The sequence below is a fragment of the Parus major genome, chromosome 14, assembly GCF_001522545.3.
Source record: "Parus major isolate Abel chromosome 14, Parus_major1.1, whole genome shotgun sequence".
Classification (NCBI taxonomy): domain Eukaryota; kingdom Metazoa; phylum Chordata; class Aves; order Passeriformes; family Paridae; genus Parus; species Parus major.
The window spans coordinates 5,136,478-5,152,121 of record NC_031783.1 but is presented as its reverse complement, the minus strand read 5'-3'; the positions used below and the strand labels follow the sequence as shown (position 1 = coordinate 5,152,121).

General features: G+C 37.7%; 1 protein-coding gene across 3 annotated transcripts in view; it reads left to right on the top strand.

Annotated features, from left to right (window-relative positions):
• The window catches only part of USP7 (ubiquitin specific peptidase 7), a 72,162-nt gene that overhangs the window by 36,756 nt on the left and 19,762 nt on the right, over positions 1-15,644 (top strand). For all 3 annotated transcript variants that reach the window (XM_033517801.1, XM_015642995.2, XM_015642994.3), the window contains 11 exons: positions 881-1,019; positions 1,722-1,810; positions 2,525-2,633; positions 8,324-8,454; positions 10,855-10,909; positions 11,448-11,528; positions 11,622-11,712; positions 12,469-12,551; positions 13,476-13,585; positions 14,443-14,599; positions 15,483-15,627. In XM_033517801.1, the coding sequence (XP_033373692.1) occupies positions 881-1,019; positions 1,722-1,810; positions 2,525-2,633; positions 8,324-8,454; positions 10,855-10,909; positions 11,448-11,528; positions 11,622-11,712; positions 12,469-12,551; positions 13,476-13,585; positions 14,443-14,599; positions 15,483-15,627 (1,190 nt within the window). The remainder of the gene's footprint in view (positions 1-880; positions 1,020-1,721; positions 1,811-2,524; positions 2,634-8,323; positions 8,455-10,854; positions 10,910-11,447; positions 11,529-11,621; positions 11,713-12,468; positions 12,552-13,475; positions 13,586-14,442; positions 14,600-15,482; positions 15,628-15,644) is intronic.

Here is a 15,644-nt window from a genome sequence, read left to right as displayed (position 1 = left end):
TCTTGCCTTAGGTGGAGTTCACTTATCCAGCAAGATCTGAGCACATGTGTGTTCTTGGAGTCCTGCATGCAAATCAACATTGACTACCTTTGACTGCTTTGGTAAATAATCAATAGGGTAACTCCATTCTGGCACTGAATCTCACAAAACTTGTTTACTCTGAATAATAAGTTGCATTCTTGATCATTTTTGTAATTTAGAGGTAAGTGCTCAGGGCAGAATGTAAAGAAAAAAAGTTGTAAGTGTGTTAACAAGTCACAGGACGTGTGATTCAAGTATTTACAGGAAAAGGATAATGTGATCTTCAGAAGTCCCAAGTGGTGGAGCTAAGCAAGCAGTACCACTGCCTGAGGCAGTGACAGGACCTTGTGTGAGCTGTGTCCAGAATGATTGCCTTGCACAAGTAGGGGGGTTTTGAACAGCAGTGGTCATGAAGAAGTGCTGCTGAGACAATTCATGTTGGGGAGTTTTTCTTGTGGAAGGGAGGGTAGAAGCTCCTCATCCATTCCTTACCAAAGGCTTAGACCTCCCACTCCATAGGCAGCAGGTGCACTTGGAGCTGGCCCATCCATGTGCAGAGAGGCAGGTCAGAACTAACCCACCTGGGAGAGCTGTCAGCTTCTTAAACCAACCTACAAGTCACTGATGCACTTCCTTGTCAACACTGCTGCCATAAGAAAATCTCTATTCCAGCTTCATAATGTGGATTCAGAAAGCCCCAGAGGTTCATGCCCTCAATAACAATTAACATCTAATAAGGAAAAAAATCCAGTGTGTAAAAGTAATGTACCAAAAACCCCTAACAAAAAAAAAATATTATGTAACGACTATAAAAAGCTTGGTTTTGAAAGATTTTCAAGTGTTTCTTCTGTATTTATAGGTCATGGTCCTGTCATGCACAAGCAGTTCTCAAGATAATAAACTACAAGGATGATGAAAAATCATTCAGTCGTCGTATTAGTCACTTGTTCTTTCATAAGGAGAATGACTGGGGCTTTTCTAACTTCATGGCCTGGAGTGTAAGTAATGGACATGTATTAATCTATTGCTAGATAGGAGCAGTTTTGTACTTGTACTCCTGCATACTGAGATGCTGTTAGCAAAGGGCTTTTTCCCCCAAACCTTTATTTTTTTCATCATTGTTGTAGATTTCTTCTCAATTTCTTACTCTATTAATTTGATTTTTGTAGAGTGCTTTTACTTATGTTGTAATTTAAATATTCTCTTATTTTTATTTTCTGCCTGAATGCTTGTGTTTTGTTATCACGGTGTGATAGTCAATGGCATTCTGAAGCAACATAAATTTGCTTGCGTTTCCTTATGTTCTTCGTGTATATGTACATGTATATATAGTGCCCTAATAATACTACTAAGGTTTCTCTTGACTTGTGACAGTTTTTTAAGCATTTGTAAGGGTTTTGGAATATTGTCCAGAAGCAGCAGAACATTCGATTACCAACTCTTACATCACTGAAAACTGAAAAACTACTGCAAAATCTTAAAAGGCAGGAACAAGTTTCCTGCATTGAGACACTAAAAACAAATTTAAATGTAGTGAGCTGAAAAACAATTGCTTTGGTGTTCTTCAGTTTTTCTTCTTCAGTTTATTACTACTGATAGCTCAGGCTTAGAAATCAGAAAGTGATGTCTAAATGGATGTTTCACTGCAGTCCTGTTGCATATTCCACTTCTCATGTTCCTGTGTCATTTGTGTTTTACAGGAAGTTACTGATCCTGAAAAAGGCTTTATAGAAGAGGACAAAGTTACTTTTGAAGTCTATGTTCAAGCAGATGCTCCACACGGAGTAGCGTAAGTATCTTTGATTAAAAACAAAGCAATATTTAGAATTCTTAATTCTAGTGTTTTTATGTTGTTTGGAATCATTCAAGTATTCTGTGTTACTGCCATTTGTAGCTCCCATCAGACATTCTTACTTTGTCACTGCTAGTTGATGAATTCTCACATGGCAATATTTTCATATTCACATAGAGTTTTGGATAGCTTAAATTTCTGTTTGTATCAATCAGCAAAATGTTGTGGAGCCTCAGCTTCTGTGTGAGTTGGTTTGTGATTTAACACCTCTGCAGGTCTGGCCTGAGCATTGGTGGTGTGGGAGCTGATGGGGTTTCAGGTGCAGCTGAGTGGCTCTGCTGTTGAACTTGTCTTGGTTTACAGTTGTTGTAAAACTGCTTCATCTCAGTTGTTCTCCTTCATGGCACTTGTAAACACTGGGGTTGTACAGAGGTGCAGACTCAAAAGTACAGCTCTGAGCTTCAGGACACTCTCACAGGACATCGTTTTTCTGCCATATAGAACATATTTTTTAAAAAAAGTAATAGAATCACTAAGCATCTAATTGCAAAGACTGTTGTTACTGGCAGGCAGCAGTGAAGTGTAGTTTGTTTGAACCTTCAGTAGCAGTGGAGAGTAGCTGATACCTACCAGCAGCACTGCCCTAGAACAAACACTCTTTATAGCTGGAATACAGAACTTCCTTGTTTTTAACCACAAACTGTTTTCTAGGTGGGATTCAAAGAAGCACACAGGATATGTTGGCTTAAAGAACCAGGGAGCAACTTGTTACATGAACAGCTTGTTACAGACTTTATTTTTCACAAATCAGCTACGAAAGGTAAGTAATACATGAAAGAACACGAGATTATAACATTGGCTGTTTTAATTAGCATTTATAAATGCTTCAAAACAGTCCTGTGTAATCCTTTTGCCTCCTTTATCCTTTCAGAGGAGTTGTGACTTACATGGTGATACATGTCTTACTGCAGGCAGAGTACAGGAAGCTGCCTTTTGTAGTTTGTGGAACAGAAGCTTTTGTCTTCTGTGGAAGCAGGCAGAGCACCTGGAGAAGACCTGAGCTTAGGGGGTGTTTCTTTGACTGTTTTATATGTTAATATTGTTAGGAATTGCTGGGGGCGGGGGAAGCAATTTAATCTTGCAGATAAAAGATGGAAGCAATTTCTCTTTTCTGAAATAGTTAAAACAGGGAATTATGGCTTCTCGGCCCATAATGCACAAAGATACACATTTGCTCCATCTTGAAATTCCTATTATGCAGCAGAATTTTTTGTTATTATGGTTGCCACCCTTGTAGTAACGGAAAGCATTGTGTTTTCAGTAGTTTAAACAATGTAATTTTATATTTACTTTAGTAGTATTTCTTGTTAATGTAGATGCTTTTTCTTTGCTGGAAAGAAAAAGATATTCTTTAAATACCTTTTTAATAAGTATCTCATCTAAAGCCAGGATAAAACATACTAGATAATGTATAATTTTAAAATGATGCAGTACCCTTACTGGTAAGGGTAAAAATAGAAGTCATGGCTTGATGTTGGAGGTGGCTATTTAAAGGGGGTGTACTTGGAGAAAAAACCAATTTGGCACTATTCAGTGTATTGGTGTTTCCTATTGATCCTAATTCACCCTTCTGTGCATTTCTGCACTTAGTGTCTGTCTCCTAGTGAAAATGAACTGTTCTAACTGGAGCTTTCTCTTATGTAGACTAGTTATTGCAGTTCAGTTAGTCTTTCTTTTCCCTTTTTAATGTACCTGCTTTCCACTGTCTTTAATTTCCCACCATCTTACTATTTATATCCCCATGGCCTGTAAGTGTCCCAGTTGGCATTTCTTTTTTCTCTTTGCAATGTGCTGTTTACTCTGAAGTGCTGCAAAAAAAGTAACACCTCAAACTCCAATAGAATGTAACTGAGATATTCCTAATGCCATGGACAGCAGATAAATACTTGACTTGTTTCATGTGAAGCACCTGTTCCTTTTTTGCAGGAGGTATAATTTACTCATTCAGTTTATCACTCATAATGCCTGTTCTTTTTGCTCAGCACTCAATGTTTGTGCATTTTACTTTTCTTGGACAACTTCACTTTTCTCTTGAGAGGAAAAAGTGTTTTTGTAATAGCTCCATCTAATGCAGTTGAGTAGTTTGTTCAAGACTGCCTTGTAGTCACTAAATCAATATGTACCATGAAGTAGTGAAGAAGAAATTATTTTTGTACTACAGGTTGGTTTCAACTGAAATAATCTTACCAGGCATTCCCATGCACTTCTTCCCCAGCCCCAAAATAAAAGCAACTTTTGGCATCTCTTAATATCTGGCTAGTGACTACATGAGAAAACTTCATGGAGTTGGTAGCTGCAGCTTTCTTTATGGAAGTGTTCCTGGACATGTTCAAATCCTTGCTCATTCCTCAAGCTTCCAGAGCCCCTCCAAACAGAACAGATGACAGTGGTAGTTTTAGAAAGCTTTAGCACTCATTTGCCATTGGTACAGATAAGGAAGAATCAGTTGTTGTCTGAAAAAAGTATTTTTTACATTTTTGTTTTCACTTTGCCTGAACTTGTGCCTCTTTAACCAAAGTAAAGCAAAACACAACGTGCAGTATCCTTGGTTTGCTTTTCACCATTTCCATAATTTCAATGAATCTTCCTTCCTTGGAAGAAATAATGATTTCTGTTGCTGTTACTTAGAGCTTTGTTCACAAGAGAAGCTGCTGTCAGGAGCAGAGCTGGGGAAGCAATGAACAATAGCAAAGGCAGGCACGTACCTATGGAAAGTCAGGCCCTGGGGAAGCGTGGGTGAGGATTGATGGAGAGGTCCTTTCTTCTCTGCTTCCAGATAACAGATGGGAGTTCTGGGGTGTTTGAAACGAGACCTCCCTTTTAAGCAACAAGAGGTGGCTTCAGTGGTAGGGAATAAAGAAGGGAACTTTGATGTTAGGTCATATTGTTATTTGTTTGTGGCTGATAAATATGTGCTTAACTTCAGTCCAGTAGGCAAGGGGCAGTGGTGACATCCCAGTGGGGTCCAGCTTTGACCTGGGCTCTGTTACCAGAGTTGTCCCAGCAGTGTCCTTAGTGCCTGCAGCCCATCAGTGCTTGTGGCTGCATTCAGTCCATTTGGAAACTTTTTGATGGTTCCCTTGCAAAAGTCTCTACAACTCATGAGAACATTATGGAATGCTTATATAAATATTAAAATAATTAATACTGCTCCATATCTCCCTGATCTAGCTCTCCTCAAGTTAACCAATATATTTTACCTAACCTTGGAATTTCATGTACAGTATTTATTTCCCTTCTTTAAGTAATACCTGCCTTTAAGCAATGTGCTCAAATTTACCTGTACCATTCTATTGTTATATAAATATCTGAATTTTTTTTCATATCTGTCAATATGCCTATACATGTCCCTTATCTCTCTTTTGTGTTCATTTCCTGAGGGAACTTCTCAGGTGTTAAATAAGAAACACTGCTTTTTTACATGGATCTGAATGCCTCACTCCTTTACCTTGAGGTCAGGCTTTCAGAATTTTGGAAGCTAAGCCAAAAAAATAAAGGTTTGAAGAGGATAATATTTAACAAGTGTTAGTGTGGAGAAACACTTAAGAGAAATGAGCTCCAATATTACCTAAATACACAAACAGAATGTAGAGCCAAGAAAGGCTGTGTCAAATGTCTGCTTTGTCATAGCACATGCAGAATTTCCAAAGAAATAAAACTGGTGTTTTTATTCAATGACAGCTGGAATGTAGTAATTATAAGTAAATTGTAAATTATTATTTGACTATTACTTGAGAAATATAGGAAGGGAATTAATTGTCCAGATGGTATATGAGAAAAACATTTTAAAAAATAGGAACTAAAGTCAAAGGATTCGATTTTGATTAATTATCAAGATATTCTGAACTCCATTTTATGCATTTTTGATGGAAGAGTCAATCACAAGGCTGATTTTTAGTCCTCTGTAGGTTTAGCATTTTAGTATTTATTTTTTGAATGTATCAGCACTGACTATATTTGCATTTTTTCATGACTTGATTTTCACGCCTTGTTTCTATTTGTTTAAACATAGCAAGTATCTATATATTTGTGTTTTAAAAAAAGCATTTATAAGATGTTCAAAAAAGTTAGTAGGAGCTGATGATAGAGTTTTGGAAGATCTGAGACTTGGTTGTTCAACTACTTCTGTTTCTACCTTTAGCTAGTGACACCCACTCTTAAAAAGATTCATAAACCAGGTACAGGAAGAGATTTAAAGCTGATTCTTCAAGGTGCTGACTTGTTCTAGTGTTGATACTTTAGAGCAAGAAATTACTTCTGCTTGTGAAATCAAAGGTGATCTAGCTGTCACTATCTAGCTAGTGATACTAGAATTTGAGTTTGCCCAGATTGACCTGGTTAACTGAGATGCTGCATTTGAATGATAAAAATAAAGCAATTGGAAATTATTTACTTTATTAGCTTGTTTGAATTGTTGTGAAATTGAATGTTCTGATCTTAGGAAGGAAATTTTCATAATCAGTATGATCCAGCTTCACATTAGGATGTATGGAGAGGTGGTGGGATCTCAATTCCTGGAGATGCTCAGAACTTAATTGGATCTGATCCTGAGCAACTGGATCCCATCTGAACTTGTCAGAAACAGAGATCAGAACCTACAGGGTTCTCTTCCATACTGCATCACTATAAACTCTTGAAGCAGTGCTTAACACACTAAAAAAGTTGAAGGTTTATTGACTTTCAACAGTTAAAATCTGTTGCCAGTGATAAAATTGAAGATACAGTTTTCTTCAATTTATAAAACTGTTTAAGCAAATCTCAAAGTACAGCAAAAGAAGACTTTTTTATTGTCATTAGGATGAGGTTGGGCTAGTGTTCTTAAAATTATCCTAAGAAAGACTTCTGTTGACTGTCCTTCAGAAAAAAGTTGATGATAAATTTCATCATATTTTTATTAATGTTTCCTTTTTATATGTGTAAGCACTACTAACTAGTACTACTACTAGTGTGGTGTGCAACTGAGGAAAAAAAATTTGGAAGATACTTGTGTTCATATTTTGTTTTAGGTCATCTCTATTAACTGGTAACTTCTGAAAATGAAAAAATTTAACAATACAGTCATGTGAATTATTGTATTAGTTTACAATTGCATAATTAACCATTGTTTTTCTGTCAGAATATCAGGAATTTGCTTTCTTAATGAAATTGTTTATCTTATTTCATCTTACTGTAGCTATTCTGAGATACTCTCTATTCTTTGTAGTATTTCTGTTGCTGTACTTCTGGAAAATGTAGTAGATCCTCAGAATTGGAATAGAAAACTGACCTGTCAACACTTTAGGCACTTCTTTCGTTGTTTTTCTTTCTTTTGTCTTCAGCCCCACCCTTGTATTGTTTTTGTGTCAGTGTTGTCTCTGTCTGGTGCCTGTCCCATCTGGTTCCCATCGCTGTGTTCTGAGCTGCCCTGCAGCAGGGACTGGGTTTGCCCAACAGTTCCCAGCTGCACTGCTGCCCTTGCTCTGCATGCAGGGAATTGGAGTCTGGCCTAAGCCAGATGTGCTGCACACCTCTGGAATTCTGGCTAATGCCCAGACACTGAGGTCCAGTTCAGCACTTCACTCTCAGAAATGGATCATTCCCTCTTGTTTCACAGGCAAAAATTCAGATGGCAATTTTTCCATTTTAACAGGTTATTTTTCTCATGCTACTTAATATTAGAGTCTTTTTTAGTTTCATTTGTTGCCTAATCTCCTTCCAAGGTTGTCTGTTTCTTTTTATATTTACACTTTTTAAATTAACATCTCCCTTTTGTTTGCTCTTCCTTTCCCCTAGATGTATTGATGTACACTTTTTAAAAAGTAAATCTCATTTCAGTGACTATTGAACTCTCCTAATCCCTGTTTGGTCTATTTGTGTAATTTCTTTGTTCCAAATCCTTCCCAGATCAGTATAATCAGTGAATTGAATTGTTAAGCTGTTTATTTGCTGGACAGTGATGACGTTAAGTAGGAATGAATGAATTGGGGACTCTCAGAGCTTCCTCTGACATCTTTCTCCATGTGGACCATTTCTGTTTTCGTTCACTTGTTGCCCTTTATGTTTTCATGTGGTTGCTTTTCCACAAAAGCAGTTATTTTTGAAAGTCTGTGGTATTGACTGGCATATCTGGTCCTACTGTGATGATTGCACAGACATACTGAGCATGAGAAGGGATTTGAAGGTGTTAAATGTTTTAGTGCATTTACTGTTCTAGGCTGGCATAAGGGAACTATTTAAATAAAATAACCATGAATGGAATCTGTTGTTCACATCTTTATAACCACTGTACTGTAAGACGAGTTGTTGCAGACAATTAACATTTTTACACTACAGTACAAGATTTTTTTCAGACTTTTTTGAAGTGTTGATTAAATTGAGTTCTATGAAGGAAATCACTGAAGGGGAAAGAATGCATTAAACAGGATGAGCAATAAACTTTTCTGATACTAATTGAACTAAATGCTTTTTCAGGCTGTGTACATGATGCCCACAGAAGGAGATGATTCATCCAAAAGTGTTCCTTTAGCATTGCAAAGAGTGTTTTATGAGCTGCAACATAGTGACAAACCAGTTGGAACTAAGAAGTTAACAAAGTCATTTGGGTAAGTTTCAGAAACTTGGACTGTTTATTTGACTCAGGCTTCATAAAGCTTTTCTTCTAAACAATTCTATTTCAATAAGGTTACTTTTAGAGGGGTGCAGAGAAATGTTAATATAACATGGTGTTAATGGTTAAATTTCTGTAGTCAACTTGCATAGGTTTTTATTTGTAGCCAGTACTAAAGACAGCTAGTGCAAAACTCAGATTTTTTGGGAAGGGGAATGGTACAGAAACAGAGCTGTTAAAAGCAGGGTTATAATTTAGCTAAGCATTGTGTGATGCATTTGACTTAAGTAAAATTCAGAACAAAATAGTCATTGAAACATTGCAATTCATGTATTGTTAATGTCCTTCAAAAATGGAATCTGCTTTAGATTTAGTGCAATAGCAATAATTTGCATGTCCATGTTGTTGAACATCGATGGCTGCTGTAATATTTTCCTACAACGCGTCGAAGACACAAGTTAGGACAGAAACATCATCATTAGTATAACCTTTACAAGTCTTCTTTTTGCATGTCTTGTAAGTCTGGAGTAGGATTTTCTTAAAATCCATTCTAAAATACTTCCTTTTGTATTACTTTGTCTCACTGTATTTATAGGATAGTCTTGTAGTAATATTGACAAGCACTGTTTTATTTCAAAACACTTTTTGTGTCATCTTTTTCATACAGTTTTCTCATGCTCATCCTGCATCTGCTGCTGCAGCCTATAGTTATGCTCTGTCCTAAAAACACTCCCTTTAACCTTGTGTCTTTGCAACCTTGACTCTTCCCCTTTAGGGGAATCTTGAAAGGAAATTGGTAGCCTCAGTGTTATCTGTTTGTCTGGCTATACCCTCTTCCTAGTAGCACACTGTATATTTGCTTTATATCAGTGTTCCTGCTGCCCTGTTGATAGACTTGTTGATAGAGCAGGACAGGACTTGTTGATAGAGCAGATATTTCATCTTGAGTTAAGATCCCAACTGTGTTGTATTCAGTAGCTTAAAGAGGCCTTTCCCAAGGGTGTTGCAGATGCTTAATTTCATATCCAACAGCAGGGTTTTAAAAATGTGTTCATGCCTGCTTTGGTCCTTGGGAAATAATTTTAGAATGTGTTTGAAGATTTAGGTTTCCCCCTTCCCTCATCATTGAATCAGAGAGAGGTTTTTAGCCTTGTGAGCCCTAGGTGCTCGTTAGGGTATTACTTTTTATTGAATGTTAGGAATTTCTAGGTTTGACTTCTTCAAGTAGAAAATGATGCCATGTCTGAAGGAGCCCTTCTTTATCCTAATTTTAGTGTGTGACCTTTTTCTTTGGTTTGTCCTATGAGCTGGCTAATGTTTAAAGCCTGGAGAGTCAGGGCATTATTTTCTATTCTTAATTATCTGACAGGTCACTTGATTCAGCTTGTTTAAGTGTGGACCCCACACAGTTGTTGGCACACTTTGGAGATTAGTTTGCTGCCGTGTGACAGTGGGGGTGAGTCACTGAGAAGAGAGTGGGAGGGAGGATAAAGTCAGTGCTGCTCCTGATCACCCTGCTGCTGGCTCCAGGGCCAGGGCAGAACATCACACTGAAGCTGGAGCCTACAGTCAATAGAGTTTATTTCATACAGTCTGCAAAAAATACTGTCAGAGACCTAGAACTTAAAAAGCTTTCTTGAGTTGAAGTTGCAGTTCTCACAGGTGTGTTTAATTCTGGAGCTAGAAACACTTTATGCTTGTTTTACTGGAGGCAGGAGAGCTGAACACCCTTGTTGCAGTGTGCCATGCTGGGGCTATGAGGCATTTAGGTCCGGCTGCCTTCACCCCTGCTTTCACACCATGTATTTGCAATGGACAGTCCAGAGAGCTGAATGCCTCCTTGGAGTTACTGCATGCCCAGGACTAACTGTGTAGATGAGCACAAAGGAGCCAGTCTTTGCTATAAATCCATTTGCTTCCTTTCCTGTGCTCCCTGAACACGTAATCTGTTCAGGGAAGTAATCCCTGAACACGGCTTAACTGCACCTGAAGGGCCCTTGCAAGAGAGGCAGCTGGAAACCTGCAGTGGAAACTGATGGCATTGAATTGCTCCCAAGCCTTTATTTAAGAGGTTTTTTGGCATGAGCTGAGAGTGGGCTGTAGACTGGAAGAGGAACAGCCTGGCTGTGCCCTCCACAGCTGGCTCTGGGTGCCTTTGCAATCCCTGCCCCAGCCCCACACAGGAGCAGGGGGCTGGGCACAGAACAGCTGCCAAAATGTCCCACAAGGTCACTGCCCCTTCTTCCTACCCAGCTAAAGAACCTCTGCATCAGCCAGTCCTAAATCTCAGTCATCTTGTTGTGTATTGCATTCTTGATCTGCAAAGAAATCAAAAAATGTCTTTTGAGGTGTTTCTTTCCTAGTTAGTAATCTTTTATTTATTTGCCTTACAAAGGTGGGAAACTTTAGACAGCTTCATGCAACATGATGTCCAGGAATTGTGTCGAGTGGTATGTTTATACTATTTCTTGCTGATCTGTGATGTATAAATTTCTCATGATATTCTGTATGTGTATATATATATATATATAATATAGTTTAGGAATGATCATAGTAGTAATGCCCTGATTAATTTAAATTTGGTCTCAAAGGCAGAGTTTTTGCCTTGGTTTCTCTTTAAGAATGGGATTGCTTGTGGCCTTTTGTGAGTGAGGAATTTGTAAAGAGTAGAAAAGCTTGAAAGTTGCTGAAATGTGTGCTAGTAGAACATTTATAGCCATGGAGAGAAATGCACTTTTGAAGATGAAGTGCACTGTTACGTCTGGGGAGCTGTCCAGACTCAAAGGAATGGAGTAGTTGGAGTAGCCCTCAGTTTAGGGGGAAGAGGAGGATTTAAAGGACTAGAAAGGAGATGCCTGTGCAAATAGACTGACATTTAATTTTTGTCCAAATGACTTAGCCTCTAATCAGTTAAGTAATCATGTGTGTATGATGAATAAAATTAAAAACTGCAAGTTTATCTTGTGTAAAAACTGATTTTTCTTTCAGCTGCTTGATAATGTGGAAAATAAAATGAAAGGCACGTGTGTAGAAGGCACTATCCCTAAATTGTTCAGAGGGAAGATGGTGGTATGTATCTTATACCTTCTCAAAAATAATATAGATTAGCTCTTGTTACTTCTAGAAAATTGAACTTCTGTGTTGTTTTGGTTTTGTTTCCAGTCTTATATCCAATGCAAGCACGTAGACTATCGATCTGAACGAATAGAAGATTATTATGACATCCAGCTAAGTATAAAGGGAAAGAAAAATAGTAAGTGATACACTGTGATATGCCTAATCCAGTACTTCAACATGTTGGACAACTTCAGTGCCTGATGTTTTCAAATGCATTTATTGGTGCACAGTGATTGGAAATATGTGCTTTATGATGCCTTATTGAAAACATTTTCAATGCATAGAATGTTTTTGCCTGCATTCCATTTCCTTTCCCTGATCCTTCCTCCCTAGTTCTCTCACTGGTATCTTTTCATAAAACTCTAGAACTTAAGTGGTTTTATGGGGTCATAAAACTGTGCCATGGTGGTCACAGTGGTATTCTCACAGTAGTTATAATTTATATATAAAGATGAACTTGAATGAAATAGATTTTTATTTAGACCTGGCTATAGTAATAAGAAATAAAAAAAGGATGAACTGCTCAGAAGAGTACAGCAGTGGTCCCTTATCATCTCTTTACTGAGCACTTGGGGTCCAAGGCACAGGAGAGGATGTGTACAGTCCAGCAAACAGAGGCATCTGGCTTGATGCTTAACAGAAGTGAGGAGCTGTGGCAGACAGCTGTAACTGTGTGATTTTAAAATCTGCTGGTACTCTTGGATATGCCTCTGCAATATGGTGCATTTCTTGACATTCTTAAGTAACTGAAAACTTGACTTAAAGTAAGGACAGAAATATTCAAACACAAACTCCTCTGTCCTAATACTTCATTTGATTAATACATTGCAGGCTAGAATAAACTTACATTTTTTCCTCTTTCTGTACAATTCCCCAATCTTTTTCCATTCAGTTTTTGAGTCCTTCATTGACTACGTTGCAGTGGAGCAGTTGGATGGTGATAACAAATATGATGCAGGGGAACATGGCTTGCAGGTATTCTATTTTTTTTTTTCAACCCGGTTTTAAATATTATTTCTTTATCCTTGATAAAATAACAATGTTGCAAAACCCATTCTAGATTTTATCAACTGATTTTGATGATGTTTCTTCTTAGACAAGTTTTTATATATCTCCTCTTATTTCTTAAAATGGAGCTCAGATTTTATAGCAATTCAATTTGTAGTGAGTTTTATAGGTCCAAGTCTTCCAGTTCTAGAATTGCTCACTTTTCCACCAATCTCAAGACTGAGTTGTTCCTCCATGAGTAGTCTGTTCTTCCCTGTGTCAAGTGAAAATGCAGCATAGCTCTAGAAGTAACTTAGGAGAGCTCATGCTTGTACTCTCAGCAAGAACACCAAATGAACTCATGGAAATTAAACATTTATCTGTGTGCACATGTTTCTGAGCTCTTCAGTTGCACTTTTCTGCACCCACTGGAGTAAGCTGAAGTCCTTTATAAATAATGTTTCACTAAAGCTTACTTCTGCAGCTTTGACATACCAGGTTTTGTCAGTAATGTTCTATATATTCTTTAGCTGTTCTTGGCAGAATAGCCAAATCCTTGTTGGCAGGATGCAATGGACATGAAATTCTTAATTGATCAAAAATGATCTTTTGCCTCCATATTCTCCCAATTTTATTTATGCAGGTAACTTGCTCTTAATGCAGTGAGATGTCCACATATGTTTGTATGAGTGGCCTAAATTTAATTTGAATTCTTGTGTTACTGGAGTAGCTCATGGGAGATTGGTGCAGCATTAGGATACTCAAATTGCAGCCAAGTTTTAAACCATTCTGGTGCACATTGTGTTGTCAAGTCTATAATAAAGTCCATATGAAAGTGTCTGCAACAAACAAGTATTCTGAGTTGCTAAAAAACCTGCAATTTCAACCCTATATTTCCTTTAAAATGTCTAGGAGGCAGAGAAAGGTGTGAAGTTCCTAACACTGCCACCAGTATTACACCTACAGCTCATGAGATTTATGTATGATCCTCAGACTGACCAAAACATCAAGATAAATGATAGGTAAGTGGGTTGGCTGGTTTAGTGTGTGGGTTGAGTTTTTTGGTAGAATTTAGACCTGTGAATGTATTTTACCAAAAAATAGCTTCCCAAAATCCTGGTTTTGACTAAACTCTGAGAGGCAAACATGTGGAGTGACACACAGTGGAGGTCCCCTAAAGGAGCACGAGTTGAACGTTGAAATTCAGAATGACAAATTGAATGCTTGGCAATTTGTAATGCTTGTTTAGAGCATGAACAGCTGACTGCATCTTCAAATGGCTTGTGTAGCATTCTTTGTGCAGTGTGTGGCTAGGCTGCCACCAGAGAAAGCAGGATGAATAAGGAGTTAACCTGCTTGCCCTCCATCTGTTTCCATGGATGGAGTGAGAGTCATTTGCCCACTCACTGTAAGAAGAGGCTGGTAATTTCTCAAGGAGATACATGGTTGGTTGTAAACTGAATGTGTATTGCAATTATCTCATTATCACCAAGGTGAGATATTTCAGAGTAATGTTCCAGTCCAGTGGTACCTGTGCTAGGAAAGCTGCATTTGTCTGCTAGAAAATAACAGATTTTAAAGCTTTTGCCTTGATGCAGTGAATCCAAACCAGCCCTAATTCAGTTGAAGTGCTCTTGCCCTTGTTACTGAGGGCATACTTTCCTGAGCTGCTGGAAAAGTTTATTTTTATTCCATATTTAAACAGTATAAGTTCTGCCACTGTATGCAGCATGTCCTCAATAGAAATGACATTGTAACAGTAATATGTTCAATTTTTATACTTTGCTTTAAGAGTTCATATAATGTTCCATAGTAGTACATAATAATGTGTGTCTATCTTAACTACAAATACAATTGTCTTAATTCTTTCCAAAACTAGGTTTGAATTTCCTGAACAGTTGCCACTAGATGAATTTTTGCAAAAAACAGATCCTAAAGATCCTGCAAATTACATTCTCCATGCAGTTCTTGTACACAGTGGAGATAACCATGGTGGACATTATGTTGTTTACTTAAATCCAAAGGGCGATGGCAAAGTGAGTATTGAAAAGCACCTAAAAGTTTTTGTGTTGTAAATGCATACTTGCAGTTTTTGTAATGGGAAAATCTTCAGAATTTTTGTCCCCTAAAAGAAGAGTGCATACACACTTGACTTTTGTTAAAAGACTTTTTAACTGAGGAAATCTCTTCTCTTGTGTGTGTATGTGTTGAAGTTGTTCTGCAATCAGATTTTATCCAGCATTTTTTTGAGGCTGACTTTGCTGAAGCAAATAGGAGCATTTCCAGTGTTCCTGTGACTCAGAAGTTCAGCATGTTTGTGTGTGTCCCACTGTTCCAGGTTTAGGTGACTTGATTGGATCGGACATTTATAGGTCAGGTGCCTCTTCCCTTGAGTTGACTGGTTTTGTGTGTACATGATTGTTCACACTAAGAGTAGAAGTAAGATTTTATTGTGAATTTGTTGCTATTTGTAATGTATTTTTAAATTTGCTTTATTGTTTTAATTTAAAATTTGATATATATTACTCTAAATGTACAAAGAATTGCTAGATGTCTTGTGTTATCACTGCTTTTTATTTAATTTTACAACAGATAACATCAATTTTCTGTTTCCTACAGAAGTACTAGACATTAGAGTATCAGTCTTAAGAAAAGCTTCTTGGAACAATTATTATGCTTTTGGTACTTACTGTAAAATGTTCAGTAAAGGTTTGGTATTTATGGACTTCCTTATGCCAAGCACAAGTAGCAGGTAGCACAAATTATACTGAACTAGATTTCCTTTTAAAAGTCGTGCCGCTTGAAGGTAATTTTAGTTACTTCAAAGAGCTGAAAGACATGCCAGAAATAGGATTAATTTATCATTCAGGAACATGTTTTTACATGTAAAATCACCTTTCTATAAAACTTGCTCCCTAGTGGTGTAAATTCGATGACGATGTTGTGTCGAGGTGCACAAAGGAGGAGGCGATCGAACACAACTACGGGGGGCACGACGACGACCTGTCCGTGCGGCACTGCACCAACGCCTACATGCTGGTGTACATCAGGGAGTCCAAGCTCAGTACGTGTCCTCTCTGT